At 44.1% G+C, this 26,200-nt stretch overlaps 1 protein-coding gene across 3 annotated transcripts; it reads left to right on the top strand.

Moving 5' to 3' along the window:
• Positions 1–13,583: 13,583 nt before the first annotated feature.
• Positions 13,584–25,500, top strand: ZNF8 (zinc finger protein 8). Of its 3 annotated transcripts, none has more exons than XM_055309685.1 (4): positions 13,584–13,745; positions 18,596–18,722; positions 19,024–19,119; positions 21,358–25,500. In XM_055309685.1, exons 1-4 carry the CDS (start codon positions 13,680–13,682, stop codon positions 22,797–22,799), a joined length of 1,731 nt encoding a protein of 576 aa, XP_055165660.1. In that variant the 5' UTR covers positions 13,584–13,679; the 3' UTR covers positions 22,800–25,500. The 3 variants fall into 3 exon arrangements, with proteins under 3 accessions (XP_055165660.1, XP_055165661.1, XP_055165659.1); XM_055309686.1 differs by lacking the exon at positions 13,584–13,745 and adding an exon at positions 13,755–13,973; XM_055309684.1 differs by lacking the exon at positions 13,584–13,745 and having other exon boundaries at positions 13,986–18,722.
• The last annotated feature ends 700 nt before the right edge of the window (positions 25,501–26,200 follow it).

Below are 26,200 nucleotides of genomic sequence, written 5' to 3'. Positions count from 1 at the left end.
CAGAAGAGGTCACAGCCCCCTGGCAGAACTGTATACCAAAAGGTGGATGAGAAAATGGGTCTAATTGAAGATTTAGCTATGAAACTCCACATTTGCTCTCCCTTCTCCCCCCTTTTTTTCCTTGTCTTACAGTGAGTATCTGGCTGTGGGTAAACAAAAAATAAAGTAGGGAGGAAGTTATGTACAGTATGTATAATCTGGGGAACCAGAGAATTTGGTTGATTATATTCCAGAACAAAGGCTGCCTTATTTGGGCATTACAAGGACCTTCATCCTAACAGCTGGTTCTTGTACTTTTCACCCTCTAGCAAAGCATGCCGTTAAACCAGTCTCACCCTTGGGATGCCTGGGTGGCTCAGCGGGTGCTCAACCACCCGCTCATGGTGTGATCCTGGTCTGGGGATCAAGTCCCACATTGGGCTCCCTGTGGGGAGCATGCTCCTCCCCCTGCCTGTGTGTCTGCTTCTCTCTGTGTCTCTCAAGAATAAATAAATAAAATCTTAAAAAAAAATAAACCAATCTCACCCACCTACTTGAACTTCCCCTCTTCTTTGATAGCCTCTTCAATATGGATGGGAGCCAAGGCATGAAAGATGAAGAAAGCCTTCAACATGAAAGAAAAAATATGTAAGGCCAAAAAGAAATCAGCCTCAAAAGAACAGATATTCAGGGAACCAAATATTTAAAAGTCTTATTCTAACTAACAGTGAGTCAAAAAAATAACTGCAAATGAAAAAGAAATCCAAGATTCTCTCTTTTTTTAAGATTGATAGATTTTTTTGAGAGAGTGAGAGGGGGAGGGGCAGAGGGAAAGGGACAGAATCTCAAGCAGAGCCTGATGTCAGGCTTAATCTTATAATCCTCAGGACCTGCTCAGAACCTGAACAAAATCAAGAGTCAGACACTTAACCAAGTGAGTCACCCAGGCACCCCAAGATCCATGAATATGACCCTGATGCTAATACTTCTTCTTACAAGAGGCAGAGAACTGATGAAATTGGAATAAAAGAGGGGGCTATATAATCAGATTGTTTTGATTTCCCCTTCACCAAACAGTGCTTGCATAGATCTGATATAAACAGGAGGTATTGAGTTTTGTTTTTGTTTTTTGCTTTTTTTAAGGAAGAAAGCCATGTGACATGAGGATTTCATAATGGCAAGAGTAGAGCATCATTGTTCCCAGCATTGTTACTAACAGTAATGGTATAGTCTGTAGCTGTTGTAAAGTAGAAGGGGAAAGAGACATAGTTCCTCATCTTAGGAAGTAGCCTCTTAAATATAATATGATAGATTGTTTAGGATACCAAAATTAGAGCACAAAATGGTAATATGACAGAAATTGGAAAAAATAGAGGAGCAACATTGTGAATCAACTCTACATTCCTTTTAAGAGCAGGAAGTCAGTAAATTAACAGGCCATAAAAGATTAGAATTACAGAGATGGCCTCAGGAAGAACTGGAATAGGAACAGTTAAAAGTCGTTGGTGGGATGTGTGACTATTAGATAGGGTGGGGCAGGAGACCACTGGTTTTCATTTTATACCTCCCATAGTAACTCTTTCCTTGGTGGTACACTACTTATCTGGGTAACAAATTCTTTCCAACATGTACCTATAGATGAGCAAGACAACAGTACATGGGGATATCTGCAATTGATTTGTGGGATTATATACAATTTTCTTTCTTTTGATTCAGGGTTGCTGTAATAGTAGATTGACAATTTAAAAAGCAAGAGCAGGGATGCCTGGGTGGCTCAGCGGTTGGGATGCCTGGGTGGCTCAGCGGTTTAGTCCCTGCCTTTGGCCCAGGGTGTGATCCTGGGGTCCTGGGATCAAGTCCCACATGGGGCTCCCTGAGTGGAGCCTGCTTCTCTCTCTGCCTGTGTCTCTGCCTCATGTGTGTGTGTGTGTGTGTGTGATAAATAAATAAAATCTTTATTAAAAAATAAAATAAAAAATAAAAAGCAAGAGAAAAAAAAAGCAAGAGCAGGGGTGCCTGGGTGGCTCAGTTGGTTGAGCTTCTGCCTTCAGCTCAGGTCATGATCCCAGGGTGCTGGGATCGAGCCCTGCAAGCAGGAGCCTGCTTTCCCCTCTTCTTCCACCATTCCCCCTCTTGTGCTCTCTTGTGCTCTCTCAAATAAATAAATAAAAATCTGTTTAAAATAAATGAATATGGGATGCCTGGGTGGCTCAGCGGTTTGAGTGTCTGCCTTCGGCTCAGGGCATGATCCTGGAATCTGGGATCGAGTCCCGCATTTGGCTCCCTGCATGGAGCCAGCTTCTCCCTCTGCCTGTGCCTCTGTGTCTCTCATGAATGAATAAATAAAATCTTAAAAAAATAAAATAAATGAATAAAAATAAACAGCAAGGGTTTTTTTTAAAAAAAGATGTCAGACTTTTCTATTTGGCTTTTCTATTAGACTTTATCCAGGGGGCAGGAAGGCTCCTTGGCTTCTTAGAAGTCCCTGGTATTAAAGGGGGGTGGTTTAGTCTTTAAGATGTGATTTTCCAGAAACCTAATACCAGGAAGTCAGAAGGCTCCCAAGAGTGGGGACCTAGAGAGGTACCAGTATCCTGGGACAAGATGGGGCAGGATAGTCGTGCGAATGTGCATAAACGATTACTGAATGTACTTCCCTCAAGGTCACTCTGGCAGTTACCTGGTATCCATTATAAAACCCTTTAAGTAATATAGCTCTCATGATTCATATGAAACCCTGAGGTCGAGATGGAAAATGTCTGGGCTAGGACAGCCTGCACAGAACAGATGGGGACTTTGCTTTGGATGGTTGATCCTGCTGCCTAGACCAATGTTATTGTATAGCTCTCAAAAGATGCCAGAACCTGAGAGAAAAATCTGCCCAACAGATCCAGCGAAGTGCATGTTGTTTGACAATTCTTGACCAAACACTTGAGAGGTGTCTGCATACAGCAAGTCATGAAATTAGCAATGAAGGCACTACTAGAGACTCCAGGACGGAAGATGTGTGTGATGCCAGTGTCCTCAAGTCCCTCTTTCCATAGTGGGGACTCCACGCAGGGGCTTAGTGGTTATGTGCACTTGGAGACTAACCCCTGTGGGAATTGGAAGAAGGAGATGACAGGACAGGGAATGGAAGGATGCAGCTGCTGCTGTGTAAGCAACCAGTGCATCAGACCCTGCTCTGATAGGTGTTCTACCCCCTCATAGGTGAGAAACCTGAGCCTCCTAGGACCCAAGAAGTGGGCTTATTTGAAATAGGAACCTGAAATCCCCACCTGAATGGTTCCCATATCCAGAGGCCAGTGGTTCCTGATTGAAACATGCATAAGACCCACCTGAGAGAAGGTTTTTGGATTGGAGTTTCCTAGGCCCATCTTCAGAGAGTCCACTTTGTTCAGGTTGAGGTGGTTCCTAGATATTTGCATAGGTCAAGTAGACTTTCTATTTTTTTTCTTAACGTTTTGGGGCTTGTTTTGTTTTCTCTTTTAAAGATTTTAAAGTAATCTCTACACCCAATGGGCTCAAACTCACAACCTTGAGATCTAGAGTCACATGTTCCACCAACTGAGCCAGCTAGGTGCCTTGGTGTGTTAAACATTCTTAGTAATATTCTGGTTGAGGTTACTAGCTGGAACTTTTGTTTACTCTGCAAGCATGTTGAATCATGGTATTTCATGAAGACAGCATGAGCAGAATGGTGTTGACCTAAGATGACTCTCAGATCCACTAACTAACTGTACGTTTATCCTTCTGGGGGCTGTGGAAGCTTCTAGTTTTCTTTCAGCAACATCGCCTTAGCTCTTGAGGATATGATACTAAGACTGTGTGAATTTTGTCAATTGGCTATCAAACAATGTTCTCTGTGTATTTAATGTTACCCAAGTATTATTTATACTATTCATATTCACTATTGTAAGAAATGTAACTGATGGCAGAGTATTGGTGTATTTAGGTTCTTGTTCCACTTTCAGGTTGTATATTCTGTTTTCATTATCTGTCCTCCTGACCCAGTAATCCTGCTTTCCTTCCACATAAGTATCAGAGCTATGTCCTTCTCAGTCCCCCAGCTCACTGTGCTCCTTTCTGGTCTTCTTCAAGTTCTCAGTGTGGAAATCACAGGGAACTTAAACTGCCATGGAGATCATCATCATTTCAGCACTTGCATTTCTCACCTATTCCCCCACAGGACTGAGAGGGTGCTTGCAGATCTCACAGAGAGCAACTCAGCCACAATGTACAAGTGATTGTTGCTGAAGGGGGTGAATACAGAGTCAAGACAAGGAGGCTCTGGTAACCAGCAACATCCATTATGGTTATGGTGAGCTGGACAACATCCCCTTCCCCACCCATTCAACTGCCAACCCCAGTGGACAGAGAGTACAAATATTAAATCAACTGTAAATAGACCTGAGTCACTGAAACTCAGGGCTTGTTTGTTACTTCAACAGAACCTAGTCCATCCTGACTGATACCATCTTATATGAAAATAGGTAGTTTAAAAAAATAATTCTAACCCACCCACCCCACCTCTCACATGCACAAAAAATGCCAGCTCATGAGGGTAGGGTTTTTGTTTTCTTCTCTGATAAATGGTTCTTGGTATATAATGGCCATTCTTTGTTCAATGAAGACATGTTGGAGAATTATTTTATTTATTTTATTTTATTTTATTTTATATTTTATTTTATTTTTAGTTGAGCACTGGAGGGATGATGGAGGAAAAAGAGAGGAGCAGATCTGGGGAGGAATTGGATAAGATTAAAAATTCACTAGTCACGGCAGCCCCAGTGGCCCAGCAGTTTAGTGCCGCCTTTGGCCCAGGGCACGATCCTGGAGTCCTGGGATCGAGTCCTGCTTCGGGCTCCCTGCATGGAGCCTGCTTCTCCCTCTGCCTGTGTCTCTGCCTCTCTCTCTCTCTGTGTCATGAATAAATAAATAAAATCTTTTAAAAAATTCACTAGACATGTTCAGTGAATTTTCCTTAATGAATGTGCTATGTGGCCTGGGGGGCACTTATGCCCACCTCTCCATTCCTCAGTCCCCTCCTCTTAGATGAAGGATGTTCTCCAGGTCCCATTTCCACTGCACAAGCTGGGACCAATCTCCTGACTTCCAGAGAAGATGTTGACACATGAAATGTTAATCTTGCTCTCTCAGGGGATAGAGATCAAGCCATCATCCTGTGAGGGGGGTTTCAGGAACACAGAGTTAGTCAATCATCAAGTCTAGGCTGGAACTAGGACCTCTGGAGGGGAAAATGAAGGATCCCTTAAAGCATAGAGCCATGCCCAACTGTGTTCTCGGACATGTGATAGGGCATGGAACATGTTGAAAGAAGCCTTCTAGTTGGAAAAAATGTAATAGCTTGATTGTGGCTTTTGTGTCTCCTGCACATGTAGAAGCCCTTCCCACATTGCTGCACTCAGAGAGTAGTAAGGGATCACCCTTTGCCTACTGCACATTGGGACGACACATCTAACCATCCTAAGTAGAAACCAGCTTGTTCATCAGTCTAAATTTGAAGATTCTCCATCTAGGTGGTTCACAGCAGGACCGTTTCCCTTGGAGGTACAGGGATTCCAGCCACTCTGTATCCTGACCTTGGAAATGCTCTGCTCCAATGGATTGTCTTCCCTAGAAGTTTTCCTGGTGTTTGGCCACAGCTGTGCTAAGCTCTCTAAGAAGATGCTCAAAGAAACCCAGAATCTTTCTCCCATGAAATTTAAGGACAAGGGAGTTGTTCCTTGCTGCCAGGCAGAGGGCCCAGAGGGCTCTAGAGGGCTCAAAAAAGTCCAGAGCAGAGAGGACACCCAATAAACACTGGATGAACTAACATAGAGTGATAATATGCTCAGCAAGGTAAGCAAATACTCTGAAATTAACTGGCAAAAGTAAAGCTAAGACAATTCAAAATGGTTAAAAGCAAGGATTCAAACATGATCTAGCAGTAGATACATATACCTAACCTAGGGAATTGAAAATTTAAAGGCCAGGTACTGTTCTATGCCCACTGGCTTTGCAAGGATTATTTTAAAACTGTAAAGCCCATATGTCAGGGGTTGGTGAGGGAGATACACTGATGAAGTGCCCAGGGGTACAGTTTCTGGAAAAAAACTGGGACATGAAGAGCTTTACAGGATTTCAGACTACTTAATTTGATAACCTCCTCTGTTCTGCAGGAGGATATTTTATGTTAGTAAAAGTTAAAATCTACAAAGATTTTTAAATGACTATGAACCTTTAAAATAGTCCAACTGAAAAAAAAATAGTCCAACTGGTATTAGAAATACCAGGAAAATGAGTAAATCTACAGTCATTTGGGAAAGTTTAAAATATTTCTCTCAGGGGAAAAAAATGGCTGTTTAAGTAGATAAGTGATTCACCATGAAATGATGATTAACAAGTTTGACATAACAGTCACAATAGTTATATTCACACACTCACGAAACACACACATATACACACGTATTTGTGACTAAGTAGGTTTTCAAACAGTTTAATACATTACTCCTACCAAGAACTTGGTAAGACCTTTCTGTGTCCTGATGAGTGTCTTCACATCAGAAAACTTTCCTCAGTGACTGCCCTGATCATTAGCTTCTCTCTCTGTCCTCCTTTCTCCATCTAAAGTCCTCCCTATTCCTCCATGAGGTCTTCACGAGGGCTATCTTTTTTTTTAGATTTTATTTATTTATATGAGAGAACACAAGCAAGTAGGGGAAGGGAGAAGAGGCAGAGGGAGAAGCAGACTCCTAACAGAGCAGGGAGCTCAATGTGGGGCTCAATCCCAGGACCCTGAGATCATGATCTGAGCCAAGGGCTGATGCTTGACTGACTGAGCCACCAAGGTGCCCCTGGGCTATTATCTTTTCCATCAAGAGTCCCATTTCTTTATATTTGTCCTGTCATGAGCCATTTCTTCGGTGGTTCTCTATAGATACCCTTCTCCATCCCGGTTTGTCTACTGAGGTTCTTAACTTGAAAGTCATTTTTTCAGCCCCAGAAAGTTTCTATGCTCCAATTGGACCCCACTTTAAATGGATGAAGTGAGGGATGCCTGGATGGCTCAGTGGTTGGGCATCTGCCTTCGGCTCAGGGCGTGATCTTGGGGTTCTGAGATCAGGTCCTACATCGGGCTCCCTGCAGGGAGCCTGTTTCTCCGCCTGCCTGTGTCTCTGCCTCTTTCTCTATGTCTCTCATGAATAAATAAAGATTTATTTTTAAGATTTTATTTATTTATTCATGAGAGACACAGGGAGAGAGAGAGAGGCAGAGACACAGGCAGAGGGAGCAGACTCCACGCAGGGAGCCCGACAGGGGACTTGATCCTGAGTCTTCAGGATCATGCCCTGGGCTGAAGGCTAAACCGCTGAGCCACCTGGGCTGTCCAAACATAGTGGTTTAAAACTATGAATTGTTTAATTTCTCACTGTTCCATAGGTTGATTTGGAACAGCTGGGTGGTTCTTCTAACATGCAGTTTCAGGTAGATACACTGGGAACTGGAGTCATTTGAAAGCTCAGAACGAAGGCGATACACTCACAAACTGGCAGTTGATGCTGGCTGCCAGCTGTGACTTCAGCTGGGACTCTTGACTGGAGCATTCACATCAGACCCCTTCACGTGGTTTAGGATCCTCTTAGCGTAGTGGCTGGGTTCTAAGATGGCAAGTCCCAAGAATGAGAATTCCAGGAGACCTAGGCAGAATCTGCAAAAGCTTCTGATGATTTGGCCTCAGAACTCACACATCACCACATCTGCTACATTTTATTGTATAGTCAGTCAGGGTCAGCCCAGAGTCAGAGGGAGAGTAGGTAAATTCCACCTCCTGGTGGGCAGAGAAACAGATTTTGGGGCCATCTTTTCTTTAAGATTTTAATTTTAATTTGTATTCATTCATGAGAGACAGAGAGGGGGTGGGGGGGCAGAGACACAGGCAGAGGGAGAAGCAGGCTCCATGCAGGGAGCCCGATGCAGGACTCAATCCTGGCACTCTAGGATCATGCCCTGAGCCAAAGGCAGACGCTCAACCACTGAGCCACCCAGGCATCCCTGGGGCCATCTTTATATGGAGCTGGATTACTCAGTGACCCAAGCAGGACTAATAGAGAGAAAGGAACCTTTCTCAAAGAATCTTAATCTTATATCAGATTATGATACAAACGAAGTAGGCTGAGGTGACATGAAGGAGTAAGCTTAGAGTTCAGGAACAGTAGGTGTGCTTTTGGACAGGTTGTATGAGATGCCCAAGGGACATCAAGGTGGAGCTGTCCAGGTTAAAGTGTTAGTCAAAGTAAGGAAAAAACATAGGATGTGCCTATATTTGTTTAAGTTTCACAAGAGAGATATAAAAATGTGTTCTTTGAGCATCTAGAGTCTTGCACTTTCTGTGATCTCTGCCTGGGACAATTTCCACCTAAATATCCCCATGGCCCCTGCCCCGATCTCCTTCATGCCTCCTCCCACTTGTAGATTTTCCCTCCTCAGAGAGTATATTTTCAAGCACATAGAGGAATGGTATGAAAATGCTCTAAAGGGGTTTTATTTTTTATTTTTATTTTTTTAATTTTTTTAATTTTTATTTATTTATGATAGTCACAGAGAGAGAAAGAGAGAGAGGCAGAGACATAGGCAGAGGAAGAAGCAGGCTCCATGCCGGGAGCCCGACGTGGGATTCGATCCCGGGTCTCCAGGATTGCGCCCTGGGCCAAAGGCAGGCGCCAAACCGCTGTGCCACCCAGGGATCCCTCTAAAGGGGTTTTAAAAAGAAAGATGTGGATAGGAGTACAATGAGCTCTCAAGACTGGATGAAGATATGCAAGAAGTCTATTGAAAATATATGTTTAAAGAGCAATCATCTCAGATGTCCTTTGGACCTGATCATCCATGAAATCATCCACCAGATCATCCATCCTAACTACTAAAATCCCATCACTACATTCTGTAATGGTGCAACAAAATTACAAATTAGTAATTGAGATAAAGAGTTCAATCTGGATATTTTAAACATCACCCATAAGTTATTTGGTCAAAGAGGAAAATAATAAAATAAGTAAATAAAAATAAACTGATTTTGTTTAGTTAAAAAAATAATATACTTCATAACAAAATTATAAGAATGCATATAAAATTATTATTAAAGCTTGTTTTTTTAAAAAAAAAAACTTGCTTTAAAATAAAAAAAAAGCCAGTACTATAGACAAGTGTATCTCAAGACCACTCCACAGTTTTTTTTTGGGGGGGGGGTGAGGGGCAAAGGGAGAGGGAGAGAGAATTTTTTTAAAAGGCTTTTTTTATTTATTTGAGAAAGATCAAGGGAAAGAGAGCAAGCATAAGCAGGAAGAAGGGGCAGAGGGAGACGTAGGCTTCCCACTGAGCAAGGAACCTGATTCAATGTGATGTGAGGCTGGATCTCAGGACCCTGGGATCGTGATCCAAGCTGAAGGCAGACACTTAACTGATAGAGCCACCCAGGTGCCCCAAAACCCCTTCATTGTCTTTTTTTTTAAGATTTATTTATTTATTTATGATAGACACAGAGAGGAGAGAGAGAGGCAGAGACACAGGCAGAGGGAGAAGCAGACTCCATGCAGGGAGCCCGAAGCAGGACTCGATCCCAGGACTCCAGGATCGTGCCCTGGGCCAAAGGCAGGCGCCAAACCGCTGAGCCACCCAGGGATCCCCAACCCCTTCATAGTCTTAAAAATAATTGAGGACCCCAGTTTTTATGTTATGAGGGTTCTATCGATATTTGCCATATTAAGAATGAAAACAGAAAAAAATAATATTTAATTTTTAAAAATAAATCCACTTAAAAATAAAAATAAAGCCATTATATGTTAACAATATGTTATAGGCTGAATTGTGTCCCCTGGAAATTCATGTGTTTAAGTCCTAACTCCATAGCTCAGGATGTGACCTTATTTTGAGATAGGATCTCCACAGAGGTAATTAAGTTAAACTGAGGTCACTATGGTGAACCCTGCTCCAATACGATGGATGTCTTTATAAAAAGAAGAGAATTGGAGACAGACATGAACACAGGGAGCAGTCACATAAAGATGAAGGCAGAGATCCACAGGCCAAGGGATGCCAAGGATTTCCAGGAACCACCAGAAGCTGAGAAAAGTGAGAGAGCAGTATCTCTCTCAGATCCTCTGAAGGACCAAACCACATCAAAACCTTGATCTTGGACTGCCAGACTCCATAATTGAGACAATAAATTTCTGTTCTTTAAGTCACCCGGTTTGTGGTACTTCATTATGGCAGACCTAACAAATGAATACACCACTTTTTTTTTAACCCTACTTTATGTAAAATAACTACATTTCCAAAACAAATAAATATTAGTGAAAAGACTAGCGTTGGGCAGCCTAGGTGGCTCAGCGGTTTAGTGCTGCCTTCAGTCAGGGGCGTCATCCTGGAGACCTGAGACTGAGTCCCACTGGAGTCTGACGTCAGGCTCCCTGCATGGAGCCGGCTTCTCCCTCTGCCTGTGTCTCTGCCCCTTTCTCTCTCTCTCTCTCTCTCTCTCTCTCTCTGTGTGTGTCTCTCATGAATAAATAAATAAAATCTTAAAAAAAAGAGTAGCGTTGCATTATATTTTTATAAATCTCCTTAATGTCTGGCTTGATGAAAAGCACGTGATTTCCAAAGCTGCTTGTGTCCTTGAGAACTGCAGAGCTCTCAGCACTGGAGAACTCAGTCCAAACCTCTGCACTGAGAGAGAACCAAACACTAGCAAAGCTTCTAGCAGCATAATGCTGTGTCCCTAGAAGGACACCAGCCTCCCATTAAAATGCCTGCTTAATGCCTCCCTGAGAAATGCTGCCAGGAGAAATTGCTGTTTGTTCTAACGAACACCCAAGGATAGACTCCTGACCTCCCCTTCCCTTTTTTTTCCCTAAAAACTGTAGGATTTTTTATTCAGTTAAGAGGTAGACAGATGAACATGGAAGGCTGTCCTGTTTAACTTGTCCAAAGTTCATATTCCACTCCATTCATCCATCCCACCCTGTCAGAACTCTTAAAGAAATAACCCAGACTGCCAGAAGGCTTTTTCTTCCTACTTCTTTTTAGTAATAATAGTCAATGAATTGCTTGCAAAGAAGTTACTACTAACTTAAATTTTCACTGTGTCCAAAGAACCTCCTGACCTCCCTTTCTTACAGCATTTACTAAAAAGACTTTAGGGGGGATCCCTGGGTGGCGCAGCGGTTTGGCGCCTGCCTTTGGCTCAGGGCGCGATCCTGGAGACCCAGGATCGAATCCCATATCGGGCTCCCGGTGCATGGAGCCTGCTTCTCCCTCTGCCTATGTCTCTGCCTCTCTCTCTCTCTGTGTGTGACTATCATAAATAAATAAATTAAAAAAAAAGAAAAAAAAATAAAAAAAAAATAAAAATAAAAAGACTTTAGAATTGTGAATTCTTTTTCTGTCTCTTTGAGACGTCTGTGTATATCCTACAACTCAGAAGGATCTTTCTCAAGGACCTGAAAGCCATTCCTTTGAAATACTATTGACAGGAAGGAGAGGGCTCCTGTCTCCAGTCTCTGAGGGAAGATAGAATCCTAACTTCGATAATTACCAGCTGGTGGCACGGCTGGCTTAATCATATATACACTGACCAACACTTAGTAATTTTCCACGGGTCCTGCTCTGTCCCCCTTCTGATTCTTTCATTCTTCTTTAAAAGGTCCAGTCACCTCTCCACAAATGCAAATGAAGTTCAGTGCTTTCCCCTACTGTCAGCAGTTATTGAATAAAATTTGTTTTCACCATGTTAACTAATGTCCGTTGTGTTTACCTTTAACATTTTCATTCTGTTGCAATATTACTCATCTGGAAGCCTACGGAAAACTCTACTTTCATGAGAGAAGGGGGTGGGGGCGTGAAGTCACCGACTGGTAGGAAGGGTCTCAGGAAACTCCAGGTATCCCTGGCCACACTTTGAGAACTATTGCAATAGACAAACCCCTATAATATAATAAGGAGAAAACAAAATACAAGTAATAGAAAATTAAAAATTAAAACAATAGGGAAACATTATGCATTAAAGATCCAGCACCATTAGAACCAAGAGGAAAGCTAAACCCAGTTACTCATTCCATATAAATACCCGGGGCTGTTCCTACGAAAATAATAGACCCAACCCCCCCTCCCCCTTTCCCACCCTTTGGGGGTCTGCTGCCAAGGGGAAGGCAATAGTTCCTCCTGGGACCTTCTCTGCCCACCGAGAAAGGAATACTGCCTGGAAATTGTTTTGGTACCCATTAGCGGCCAAATTCAGTGCGGGTTTCTTGATTCCCAATGCAGCCACTGACACCTGCTCAAGTGAATGAAGATGCTTTGACCAATGCGCGTCCTGGGACCGCTGCGCTTGTCACGCTGAGCGGTGGGCGGGGTGTCCAGGGGAAATGTCCCGCAGAGAGCGGACTGGTTGCTGTCCTGGGGGGTGGGGGGGGGGAGGGCCAGGAGAGGCAGAGAAGAGAGGACAGTGATGGGCGAGTGTGACTTTGCCAGCTGCTCTATCCCAGCCAATGACCACTTATTGATAGATGTATCATGTTTCTCATTTATTTTCTGTCCCTCTTCACTACACCGTCAACCCCTTGGGGGCAGCTATCTCTTCTCTGTGCTCGGTTTCTAGCACAAATAAATAGTGAAATATTTGCTACGGTTCGATTGTTTCTATTTTTTAAAAAAGATTTATCTATTTATATGAGAGTCACAGACTGAGACAGAGAGGCAGAGACACACGCAGGGGGAGAAGCAGGCTCCTCGCAGGGAACCCGATACGGGACTCGATCCCGGATCCCGGGATCACGACCTGAGCCGAAGGTAGTCGCCCAACCGCTGAGCCACCCAGGCGTCCCTCTCTCTTCTTTATTAATAAAAATTGTAATGGACCCTAAAAGACCCACAGAAATGACACATCGCAAAGGAAACATCCCAAATCGAGAAAGAGAACACAATCAGCATTAGAAGCCGCGCCTGCCCCCTTCCGGTCACTAAGCCCCCATATCCATGATATTAACAAAACGTTTACATGCTCGTGTAATTTTGACGCCTAGAAATAGGTTTTAAGTACAAAGGCTGTATATACTCCGAAGAGTAAAGCATGGCCAGCTAGGACGCCCAGGCCCGGGTTTCCAAGCAGGGCAGCCCCTCCTGCGAGGGCAAGCTGGCATCTCAACGCGGGAGCCACCGCCACGGAACGCGGGCGCCTGCGGGCCATCCCGGCGCCGCGGCCGCGCGCAGCCGCGAACCCCCAGCTGCTGGGGGAGGACGATTCCCCACAGCCTCATCCCTTCGCAGCTCGTCGGCGCTCCCCTTCGTCCCGGGCACGGAGACACCCAGTTGCCCAGTACCTGGGAGAGCACCGCCCGCAGCTGCCCACCCAGCACCGCCTAGCCGGGTCTGCTGCAGGAGCGCCCCCAGTGGCCGGAGGCCAGACTGCTGGACGGTCCCATTGGCCCGAAGCCAGAAGGCTCTCATTGGTGGAAGGCTCGACAGATAAAAGCTTCCATTGGTCAGGCCCTGCAGCGCGCCGCACGGTCTTCTGGGAGTTGTAGTCGCAGCGTCACCAGCGCGGCCGCCATTGTCCGGCGGGCGGCGAGTGGAGTGATCCTTGAGGCTGGGGCTGCTATAGTGTTTACGGCCATTGCGGGCTCCTGTCCTCGACCTGTCGGTCCAGGATGAACCCCGAAGAGGAACCGACTGCACTGGCGATGGCTACGGGGCTGCCAGCGGAATGGCTTCAGGTAACAATAATAATAATGATGGCAGCGGGCCGAGCGACTCCCACAGGTATTGAGCCTTTAAGCCTTCCCTGCTCCCTGAAGGCCGCCTGCTGTGTGATGGCTCACAGTAACTGGTGTCAGTGGAGCGCCGAGATGACAATATTAACAGAATAGAAATGCTCTAATTCACGGAGTCAGCAAACACCCACCGAGAGCCTTCCATCGCGTGCCCCCTGGCCCAACCTGAGGGTAAGGACTGGTCACCACGCACCGCATTAGTGTGGCGGGAGCGACTACCGGGGGCGCTGTGGGGCCCACTAGAACCCAGGGTGGTCCCTGCTTGCAAGGCCACCTGAGCAGGTGCCTGATTCAAAGCTCGGCAATTCTAGACTATGGTCTCCATAAAATGCTATCTCCATGTGGCAGGAACCAAAAATAATTCATAATTCCTGAAGGCCACGTCTTTGAAATTTTGCACATACAGTCTTTTGTTGTTTACAAGGATTTGCATTATTTTAGATTGATAACCTTCAATTTGCATGTTTTCAGATAGTGTTATTGCAGATTTATTTTAAGATTTTATTTATTTATTCATGAGAGAGGCAGAGCAGAGGGAGAAGCAGGCTCCATGCAGGGAGCCTGATGGGGGACTCCAGCCGGGACTCCAGGATCACGCCCTAGGCCGAAGGCAGGCACTAAACCGCTGAGCCACCCAGGGATAGCAGATTTCCATTAAATGTAACCACGCTTTAGTTTGCTTTTACTGTGGATGGGTGGGGCAGGAATGAGCCTTGTCAAAGTAAAACAGAGATGGATACTAATAAAAGCAGTTAAGATATATATTTTTTAAGATTTTTATTTATTTATTCACGAGAGACACAAAGAGAGAGGAGGAGACAGGCAGAGGGAGAAGCAGGCTCCATGCAGGGAGTCGGGTGTGGGATCAGATCCTGGGACTTCAGGATCACGCCCTGGGCCAAAGGCAGGCGCTAAACCACTGAGCCACCCAGGGATCCCCTCAGTCAAGATATTTTATTCAGAACCTTTTGGAATAGGAGAAAGAGACTTCATTACAGAATTGGACTCAATTCCAAATACAACAAGTAAAAGTGGGAATTTATACCTGGGGTTAGGGGTGGGTGTAATTCTTGCTAAACTAACAGGATCCTTTTATTTATTTTTTATTATTATTATTTTTTTATTTTAGAGAGAGCACAAGTGGAGGGAGATAGAGAGGGAAAGAATCTCCAACGGACTCCATGCTGAGCACAGAGCCCAGTGTGGGGCTTGATATCATGACCCTGAGGTCATGACCTGAACCAAAACCAAGAGTTGGATGGATGCTTAACTGACTGAGCCACCCAGGTGCCCAATGACCTAACAGGATTCTTACTGAAGTAGGCCAAGTGATCAGATAATGCCTGGAGGACTGTGGGAGATGAGGACTTTGAAAAGATGTGAGAGTGATCAGATATGGTGGGTGGGGATTTTGATTATACCAATTCTTTATGAATCTAAGTAATGCAAAATGGACACAGAAGCCTAGAGATTAAAAAAAAACAAAACAAAAAAACCCCAAAAAACAAAGAAGCCTAGAGATCAGGGCCTAGTTGAGAAGAGGGTTCAGAGGAGCCATACTCTCTCAAGGAGAGAGTCTTTGTCAACAGTAAGAGAAAGTTTATTATCTGTTGCTGTGTAACAACCCAGAACTTAGTGGCATAAAGCAACGATAAATATTACTTCAGTTTCTGATGACAGGAATCCTTGAATGATTTAGCTAGGGGTTCTGGCCTGGGCATGAAATTATGATTAATATGTCAATCTGGATTGTTGTCATATGGGACTTGAGTAGAGCTAAAAGATCCACCTCAGAGATGGCTAACTCATTGCCCATTTGGGCCTCTGTGTGGAGCTGCTTGGCTGGCCTCACAACTTGTCATCTGGCTTTCCAAAGAGTGAGTGATCCAGGAGAGGGCAAGGTAGAAGCCCCAATGCGTTTTGTGCTCTGGGGTCGGAATTTATGCACTGTCATTTGCACAGTATCTATTGGTTACACAAGTCGAACCTGCACAGAATAGGAGGGGACTACACAACTAGACAAGGGCTGGGAGTCATTGGGGGTTGTCTTGGAGGCTGGCCACCACATAAGGCAAGGGAGTAGAGGGCGTTGAGGTCTAGTGTAAGCTCCCTGTGGCTACTATAACAGGACCACATATTTGGTGGCTTAAAGCAATGCACATTTATTCTTACAGTTCTGGGGGTAAGAAATCTGAAATCATTTTCACTGGACTGAAATCAAGATGTTGGCAGAGCCACCCTTCCTGTGGAGGAACTAGGGGAGAATTGGTTTCCTTACCTTTTCTAGCTATTATAGCTGTAGACTGTGTATTCTTTGGCTAATGGCCCTTTGTCAATCTTCAAAGCCAGCAGTATGGCATCTTGCTTTAGTGGTCACATTGCCTTTTGTAGTCTATAGTTAAGTCTCCCTCCACCCTTCCCTTAGAAGGACATTTGTGATTGCATGTAGGGCCCACCTGATTTCCCCATCTTAAAATCCTTAATCACATTCACATTCCATTTATGGAACATTCACTGGTTCCAGAAACTAGGACCTGGGTATCTTTGGAGACCATTATTCAGTCAGCTATATCCAGGCTGAAAGAGGTCATCCTGATAGAAAGATGAGACATTCAAATTTTTTAAAGCAAGATGACTTGAGTTTGAAAAAAAAAAAATCATTCAGGCATGTAGGGGGTCAGGGTAGGAGAAATACTGAGAGCTAACTAGGATGTGGTGGGGGAGGTGGGTAGTGACCAGGTGCTGGCTCATGCTAGTGTGGTTTGGTCAGCCGTGGGAGAGTGTAAAGTAAAGGAGCCTGACAGCCCATACCTCTATGCACCAATAGTGAAGAGCAAGAGGAGTGCTACAGGGGTCTGAGGTGAAGCAGCAGAGAGGGCCATGAAAAAGCAAGGAATGTTGGGCATCTGGGTGACTCAGTTGGTTAGGCTTCTGACTTTTAGCTCAGGTCATGATATCAGGTTCCTGGGATCTAGCCACATGTCAGGCTATACTCTGAGCAGGAAGTCTGCTTCTCTCTTTCTGGCCCCCACAACATCCTCACACTCTTTCTCAGGTAAATAAATAATCTAAAAAAAAAAAGAAAAGAAAAAAAGGCAAGGAATGGTCTCCTGCTAGAATTTCAAGAGGAGACATGAAGTACTCGTGTACTCAGTGGACTCAATGCCTGGGCTGTCACTGACAATCCATGCAGGGTGGGTGATGGTTGAAGGGGCAGAGTGGGGGAGGCAGGAGGTACAGGGAGCGTGTATCAAGGTTTGAGGACCTTCTGAGTGGGAGGTGAGGACATGGGGACAGGAACAGAGTCCTCTGTTCCCAACCAAAGGGTTCTTCATACCTCCTGCACAACTTTTGTCAGAGCCATATGCCACCTATACTATGATTTCTTTAATATTTTAAAGTCTACTTGTGTTTTTCTTAAAAGAAAATACCCCTTGGCTAATGATACTTAGCATCTTTTCATGTGCTTATTCGATATTGGTATATTTTATATTTTCTTTGAAGAAATACCTATTTAAATCCTTTGCTCATTTTAACTGGGTTGTTGCTATTATTGAGTTGTAAGAGGTATGTTTTCCAGATACAAGTCACTTATCAGATGTGTGATTTGCTATTGTTATCTCCCAATATGTAGATGTCTTTTCACTTATTTTTTTTCCATTTCACTTTATTGATAGTGTCCTTTGGAGCACAAAAGTTTTTAATTTTGATGAAATCCAACTTATTTTTCCTTTCATTGCTTGTGTTTTTGCTGTCATATCTAAGAATCATTTGCCAATCCAAGATTGTGAAGATTTATCACTATGCTTTCTTCTAAGGGTTTCATAGTTTTAGCTCTTATATTTTGTTTTTTATCCATTTTGAGTTAACTTTTTATTTGGTGAGGTAGGGGACCAACTTTATTCTTTCGCATGTTGTCCTGTAGAAAGTGTTTTACAGCCACTTATTCCCCATCACAGCCCCCAAGAAGTGATTCTTTGTAGACAAGAAAACAAGGAAGTAGAAATAAGTACCTGCTCAAGTATACTTCTTGAGGAAGAAGTGGCAGAGTCAAAACTCAGAGTTCAGAAATATCTAGTTTTTGACAGTGGCTACACCCAGCCCACAGAAGGGTTTGATTTGTGGGACATGTTTTAGATACATTACATCAACTTATAAAAATTTAAAATGGTCAGTTAAAAATTTGAACAAATTTTCAGCTACTCACTAGAAATTCTACTCACTAGAAATCATATGAAGCTTATATTTCCCCATGTTCAGTTGGTTCTGAGTCTCAGCTGCCCCTTCAGACAGGGCTTATATTACCTGTCACCTTCAGTGTCACCTCTCAAAAATTAAGTACCCTTGTAGGCTCTTAAAGTAGCCCATTTCAGTCACTAATGAGCCTGCCCGGTCCCTGAAAAGGTAGGTGAGTTTCTGACTCCCAACTGTAAACCTCTCTTTTCAGGGAGTCCAATAAACCTTTCTTTGAATGAATCAGAGGTTTATTTAGCGTATCATTTAGATGTTACTGTGTAACAAACTGTCCCGAAATTTAGTGGCTTAAACCAGTAGCCATTTCTTTAGCCCACAGATCTGCACCTGTCTAAGATCAGTTGTAGATCAGCTGCAATTAGTTTTGATCTTGCTTGGATACTTTCACATGCCCCCAGTGAGACCTGACTCCTACTACTCAGAAAATGCACTCTCTCAGGACACTGGCCTACCTGTCCTCTGCTTTTCCATTCCTCCTCCTCTTCCTGAGAGCACTGACAGAGACAGTCAAGCTGTCAAGAGTGTGTGTGATGTTTCAGGAGCCAGTGACTTTCCGGGATGTGGCTGTGGACTTCACCCAGGAAGAGTGGGGGCAGCTGGGCCCTGCCCAGAGGACCCTATACCGTGATGTGATGCTGGAGACCTTTGGGCATCTGCTCTCTCTGGGTAAGGCCTGCTTCCCAAGCTGATGATCAGTCTCCTACAGTGACTTATTCTTGATGGGTTTTAAGTCATAGGGCCTCTGATATGAGGACTTGACCTTGGGGTGGGGATCAGAGATCTTGCATTCTCACTCCCTTGTGGAACAAATGGGCAGGGGGTTTTCTACCCTTTTCTGTCCCAGTGCAAAGGTTTCACCTTATTGTTAGATGTCCTTGTGCCCTATCAGGAGTCTAGGGCTGGATCTTGAGCTGGTTCTTTCTCTCTATAGCAGATCTGCACATCCTGTGTCTTTCCCTTTTTCCAGGGCCTGAGCTTCCAAAACCTGAAGTCATCTCCCAGCTGGAGCAAGGGGCTGAGCTATGGGCAGCAGAGAGAGAAATTGCCCAGGGCTACTGTCCAGGTGAGAAGCTGCCAAATGGGAACCGCTAATGGGAACAGCTCAAGAGGTGACTACAGATATGCTGATTGGAAAGGGTGGTGTGTCAATGTCCCAAGACCACCCAAAGATCCAGTGATTACAGAGAGAAAGAATATAGAGAAAAGTCAGTCAGCAAGGAGAAAAGGCAGATGGGATAAAGTCCAGAAACCAAGATTATAGAGTTTTCCAGTAGAATCATATGGGACATGCTTAGGTCCCCCAGCAGTAAGTTGTGACAATACATGAGAAATCTTAGCTACTCGGGAAGCTTATTAGAGGCTCAGTGCCAGGGGGTTTCACTGGGGGGCTGGTCATAGGCTGTGCCTGGCATAGACCAAGATTCCAGACTCCCAGGAGAAAGCGGGTATTAACCATAAACCATATTGTTGGCACAGTTTGGGTATAGTGAGCCACTCATCACGGTGGTGGGAATACCCCTAAAACCCAAATTCTCACACCTAGCTGAGGGCCAATCTCGAAAGCTGGTCCTTCTAAGGATGGAAGGATGGTAGCCTCGGGCCTGCTCTGTTAGCTGTTTTCTGCACAGAACGTCTGTGCTCTGCTCCTGTACTCCCTGTTTTCCTCATCCATGCTCCCCATCTGCTTTTCTCCAGTGGTAAGAATACCACTTCTTCCTCCCTCTCATGTTCTCTCTCACCAGTCATTGAGTGGGCCCTTTCCACAGGCTCATTTTTCTTTTTCTTTTTCTTTTTCCTTTTTTTTTTTTTAAGATTTCATATTTATTTATTTGAGAGAGAGAAAGAGGGAGAAGCAGGCAGGGCACCGAACATGGGGCTCAATCCCAGGACCCTGGGATCACAATCCGAGCCAAAGGCAGACGCTTAACTGACTGAGCCATCCCGGCACCCTTCTTTTTTTTCAAGATGTTATTTAAGTAGTCTCTACACTTGATGTAGGGCTTGAACTAACAACCCTGAGATCAAGAGTCACATGCTCTACAGACTGGGCCAGCCAGGTGCCCCTCTACAGCATCATTTCTAATGTGTGATCTTGCCCTCCATCTTCTCCATTTTACTCTATAAATGTCCAGATTCTGTAAACCTCCACACTCTTATGTTCTCTTAGAAAAAAGGATTGTGTTCCTTTGTACATATCTTGAGAAATGGGCTAGTGCAGCTCAAAAGGGTTTGTTTTTGGTTCCCCCTATTCCCCACAAAGCAGCCATTGCTGTATCTGGCTTAGCATTCCAGTAATGCCAAGGCTGATGGTTCTTATTCTTCTGGTTTTTCATGCGGTAATGGCATGGATGCAGCAGCTCTGGCCATCACATCTATGCTTCAGGGAGAGGGAGGTAGGAAGAATACTGAAAGTCACATTAGTGTGTCTCCCCCTTATTTTTTAAATATTGTATTTATTTATTTATTCATGAGAGACACAGAGAGAGAGGCAGAGCACAGGCAGAGGGAGAAGCAGGTGCCCTGCAGGGAGCCAGATGTGGGACTCGATCCCAGGACCCTGGGATCACCTCCAAGCCAAAGGCAGACACCCAACCACTGGCCCACCCCAGGCATCCCTACATTTGTCCCCTTTTTTCAGAACTCCAGATTTTGTCCATTGAGGTCTCCTTAGTTAGGAATGGGTCAAATCTGCATACCTTACCCCAGCCGCTATGAAGGCTGGAAGGAAGGCCTCCATTGTCATAATTGGCTTATATCTGTTACAGTCCCTTCTCTGGACTGGTGCATTGGTACCCTGACAACATTCTGTAGTCAGGCTATGACCACAGGTTACATAGCCAGAGTAGTTACATAGCTTCTTAGCCTCCCAACAGAATGCCTCTGACACCACCTAGGGCTTTCTGACCTGCAGGAAATAACATGTACCTCCACAAGAGGGTATAGCCTATCATCCTAGGGCAGGGGTGAATCTGCAGTGGACGCAGAAGTACCATGTCTCCTCTGAGGCAAAAGATCCTGAAGTGCCCAACATGTTTGGCTTCTTCTAGCTCCAAACACAAAGTCTGCCAGCCTTTGATCTAGGCCAGTACCTGGGCCTATGGCAGATATTCAAGAGATTTTTGTTCAATGAATGAAAGTGTAAGGCTGTTTCTGCAGATGACGCACTTGGTATCAGCATAGGAGCAGAACAGATTTACTTGGAGGCAGGGGTAGTAAGGATGTAGACCCAGTGAGTTGGGGGCCTGTTACCGTCTCTATGTTTTTTCCACCAACTCCCTCAGAGCTCTTGGTATTCTTTTAGGCTGGGAGCCTGGACCTGAAAGCCAAGTGCCACCCAAGGAGCATGTCCTTCCTGAGGTGGATCCATCCCACGTCACTGAAGGGGAAGGCTTCCTGAGGGATGCTCCCTGTCCCACCATACTGAGGGAAGACTGGGAATGTGAGGGCCAGGTAAAGTTGCCTGAGAAAGAACAGGATAATTTGAGGCAATTGGAATTTAACCTCAAAGAAGCGCCAATTCAAGATAAAAGCTATGAAAGTCTCAGACTTGGGGAAAATGGTGTCCTGAGCTCAAACCTAAATCCATTCCCAGAGATTTCTAGGATTGAATATCTCTGTGCTTACAACTCACAGGTTATAAACTCGGAACGTAACTCAAGCTTAGTCAGTCAGCAGACAGGCTCCTCAGGAAAAGAGCCGTGTGACAGCAGTGACTGTAGTAGAACTTCCAGTCAGGCCATTCCAATTCTGGAACTCACACGAAGCCAGGTACAGGATAAACCCTACAAATGTACAGACTGCGGGAAGTCATTTAACCACAATGCTCATCTCACAGTGCATAAAAGGATTCATACGGGAGAAAGACCTTATATGTGCAAAGAATGTGGGAAAGCCTTCAGCCAGAACTCCTCCCTGGTTCAGCATGAGCGAATCCACACAGGAGACAAGCCCTATAAATGTGCTGAGTGTGGGAAGTCTTTCTGCCATAGCACACACCTTACAGTCCATCGGAGAATTCACACTGGAGAGAAACCCTATGAATGTCAGGACTGTGGACGGGCCTTCAACCAGAATTCATCCCTGGGCCGGCATAAGCGGACACACACCGGAGAGAAGCCATACACTTGTAGCGTGTGTGGGAAATCCTTCTCACGGACCACTTGCCTGTTCCTGCATCTGAGGACGCACACAGAGGAGAGGCCATATGAGTGCAACCACTGTGGGAAGGGCTTCAGGCACAGCTCCTCTCTGGCCCAGCATCAGCGAAAGCATGCTGGGGAGAAGCCGTACGAGTGCCGCCAGAGGCTAATCTTTGAGCAGACACCAGCTCTAACAAAACATGAGTGGGCAGAAGCCCTTGGCTGTGACCCACCTCTGAATCCAGATGAGAGAGCCCACCGGAGCGACAGGCCATTTAAGTGTAATCATTGTGGGAAGTGTTTTATTCAGAGCTCGCACCTCATCCGACACCAGATAACTCACACCAGAGAGGAGCCCCAGGGACGGAATCGGCGACGGCTTGAGCAGTCCTTTGGCCGGACCTCACAGCTTGGCCGCCATCAGCACACACACTCAAGCGAGAGCCCTGGGGGTGGGACAAAGGCAGGACAGCCTGCAAGCCAGGCCCTTGCCTTGTTTGACATCCATGAAATCATGCAAGAGAAAAACCCAGTTCATGTTATCGGGGTTGAAGAGTCTTCTATGGGTGCTTCTGTATTATTTGACGTTAGAGAATCCTCATAGGAGAGAAACTACATGTGATTTTTGGAACCGCAGGTACAAAAATGTGGTAGGTCCACATAGTATGTTCATCGAAAGGAGGGCTGGGGGTAGAAATGTCTAAGGTGACCTCTGATATCTTAAGGAAGTGGTGCTTCCCAATACCTGAGATGGGTAGTTCTCAGATCGGTCAAGCCCAGTGCCCCCTTTAACCACAGGTGTTTTGTGCCATTCCCTATACTACTCCAAAATGAATTCACAGGTAATGTAACCTATACACGTGTAGTGTAAAAAAATCAAAAAATAGCCCCTTTTTTAAAAGCATAATTAAAACAAAAGTAATTTATGGTAGAGTAATGTGTACTCAGTTGGTGTGGTATTTCTCCATATGACTGTGTGGACCATTATGCATGGACACCTGGGGTGGGCTGTTGTCATCTGGTATATGGGGTATAATGTTGGCCATGAAAATATTGTGAGGGGCAATCCTGTATGGGATGTGATTTTTCTTAAGTGGTGACTAACTCTTGCAAAAGTTTGGAACAAAACAAGATACTATTATTGCATTTCTGGAATATTCTGTATAAAATTCTAAGCATGCAGGAGTTAATTTGTGTTTATATGTGAAGTTGACTTAGGATCTCAGTTCATACATTACACTCTGGTTGTTTCACACATACATACGTACATGGTCCACAGGGGCCAGTTCTGTACTTCATAGTCATTAGAACACACTTGGTACACACCACATAAGCCCAGATCAAATGACAAAAGAGCCCCCGTGAAATTCTACTACATTCTCTTGGGGTGTCACAGCTCCTACTGAAAGCCATTACCTTGAAATTGTCAGTGTTGCTTAAGCCAGACGTTCTCAATCAGGATGGATTTGTCCTCCAGGAGACATCTGGTGATGTCTGGAGACATTGTTGGTTGTCATAACTGGCAGAACAGAGGGGTGCCACTTGGCAGCTAGTGGGTGGAAAATGCTGCTAAACATCCTATAATGCCCAAGATAGCCCCCTTAACAAGGAATTATCTAGCCACAAATATGCCAAGGTAGGGAAATCATGCCCAGCAGAACAGGCAACGTTTTCCAGACTCTAAATTAGGTGAGGGCTCTACTAACAATCCTAAACCTTTGATTTTAACAAATGATATCATTAATTGATTTATACATAAATGTTTTCTAGTGATTTTTTTTTACTGTTTTGCAACATTCCTAATTGGTGTGAGAAAAGGAAGAGAATCTACTTATTTTTCTGAGTAATGTAAATTTTAGCATTTTATCATGGACCTTGTAAACATGAATAAGCCCCACTTTTGACCATTTCTCCTCACTGCTGTGTGGGGTACAGATTTGGGAATGTTCTACCTATCAGTAGTGCTTTTTGGGGGAGGGGACACCCAATGGTAACTTGCTGGTTCCAGACAGCTCTAGAAGCCAGGCCTGCAATTGCCCTTTTACCTCCACCTCAGCCCCCATAATGGCAGCTCCTGAGGGTCATGTTTCCCCAGTCTCAGAGACTGAGGTTACAGTGGCCTCAGTGGGTAAGCTGTGAACAAGCTTGTCACTTGCCTTCCTCTCCAGGCAACAGAGATCTTTACAAATTTTCTATTTCTCATTTCAGGTCGCATTTCCTAGGCATAATATCCCTACTGATAGTCTTACAGATGTTTTGAAACAAAGGTAAATGAACTCCTCAGGGGAGGTTACTATAAACTACAGAGGACATGATTTTATAAGTTTATAAAAGTAATGTAAATTCTTTACCGCAAATGTGGAAGATGCACAAAAGTAAAATTTAATTCCTCATACTTCCACTATCCAGAGATGGTCATTACCATTAAGATTTTAATTTTCCTATAATTTTTTCTTAAAAATACATGTATACATATAGTGTACACTAGGTCTTAGGCGCACAAAAAATGTATAGTATTGTTGTGTTTAGAAAATTGGAATCCTTTCTAGTTCTCTTATAACACATGTTTCTTACTATATTTTGAGCGTTTTCCTCTGCCAATGAATTTCATGTAGCTTTTTAAATTACCTTTCAGGGAGATTGTAACAGTGTGACCACCTAGCATTTTATCAGCCTTGACTTTTATCCAAAAGGGGGGAAGGATTTCCTATACATTTCCAGGGGAAGTATAAATTGAAACAGGCTCTGTGAAGGGCAACTTACTAGTTGCTATCTAAGATTACAAAGACACAAACTCTTTGTCTTAGTAAACCTGTTGCTGGGAGTGAATCCAATAGATTTATTTGTATGTTGTAGACTATTTGTACATGGTTTCCCTATGGCATTGATTTAAGAAGTAAAAATTTGTAAACAACCTTAGTGTCCACCATGGGGAACTGGGTTAGTGATTTGTGCTGGAATGGAGAACTACACAGCTTTAAAAATGGGGACTGTCTATGTGATAATATGGGAAAGAGCTCCAAGATACACTGTTAAATGAAAAGGTATAAAACAGTGTGTAAAGTATGTTTCCATTTGTGTAAAAAATTTTTTTGGTCACACATAGACAAACACAATCTCCTAAGGGTACAAAGTAACAAGGCATACTGGTTGCTCTTGGGGAGGAGAACTGGGAGGAAAGGGATGAGGAATAATATTCATTCTATATCTTTTGATATTTTTGGAATTTTGAAACATGTAAAAGTATTACCAGTTCAAAAAATAAATTTAAATTAAAAATCTCAACTCTTGCAAATTAAAGTTAAGTTTGATAGTTGGTTTCATTGATCTCTGTCATGCACCCCCCGCCACACACACATGCACACAGTAAATTCATAGCCATACTTGTTCTTATATAGACACACATGTTTGAGGATTGAGTTAATGGAACCAGTTAAGTGTAAAATAGCTTTGACTCCATGAATTTTCCTCCAAGCTATAAATTAGTACATAAATTTTAGTAGTAAATAAGTTTTCAAGTTATTTCATTAAAGTCCCTGTATCAGCCCAAATTATGAGAGCCCACACCACACATGAATTGTGGCCAACAGCCAAGTTGCCCATTTTCAGTATCGCCTTGTACATCTTCAGAGATAACTCAAGTCGTTTGTGCATAAGGTAACTGAGGAGAATTCCTCATCCAGTCTGAAGAGCAGTCTCCCATAGATTTCTTGTAAGGAGACCCAAGGTGAATATCTTCCAGACGTTCCAAGTTGTCTAGCATGGTAGTCACTAGCCACATGTAGCTATTTAAATGTAATTTTAAATTCACCCAAAATTAAAATAACAATTGAATTCCTCATGTGAATAACTACATTTAAACTGCTCACTAGTTACATTTTCCTCATCTCTAGAAAGTTCTTTTGCACAATGCTGGTTGAAGGTAAATGGTTGAGAGGATTAACTAATGTGAGAAAGCCTGCACACGAGGCGGTGGCCGTGTGCAGTGCGTGGTTTTTTATTGGG

This window comes from Nyctereutes procyonoides, unplaced genomic scaffold (assembly GCF_905146905.1).
Source record: "Nyctereutes procyonoides isolate TBG_1078 unplaced genomic scaffold, NYPRO_anot_genome, whole genome shotgun sequence".
Classification (NCBI taxonomy): Eukaryota; Metazoa; Chordata; class Mammalia; order Carnivora; family Canidae; genus Nyctereutes; species Nyctereutes procyonoides.
This window is presented reverse-complemented; position numbering and strand designations above follow the sequence as displayed.

Bases quoted from the DNA above. Each gene is read 5' to 3' on its own strand.
- ZNF8 (XM_055309684.1), top strand. From the start codon at position 18,482: ATGCACTCTCTCAGGACACTGGCCTACCTGTCCTCTGCTTTTCCATTC. The intron at 18,723-19,023 runs GTAAGGCCTGCT...CCCTTTTTCCAG, and splicing joins TGGGCATCTGCTCTCTCTGG to GGCCTGAGCTTCCAAAACCT. The intron at 19,120-21,357 runs GTGAGAAGCTGC...GTATTCTTTTAG, and splicing joins TGCCCAGGGCTACTGTCCAG to GCTGGGAGCCTGGACCTGAA.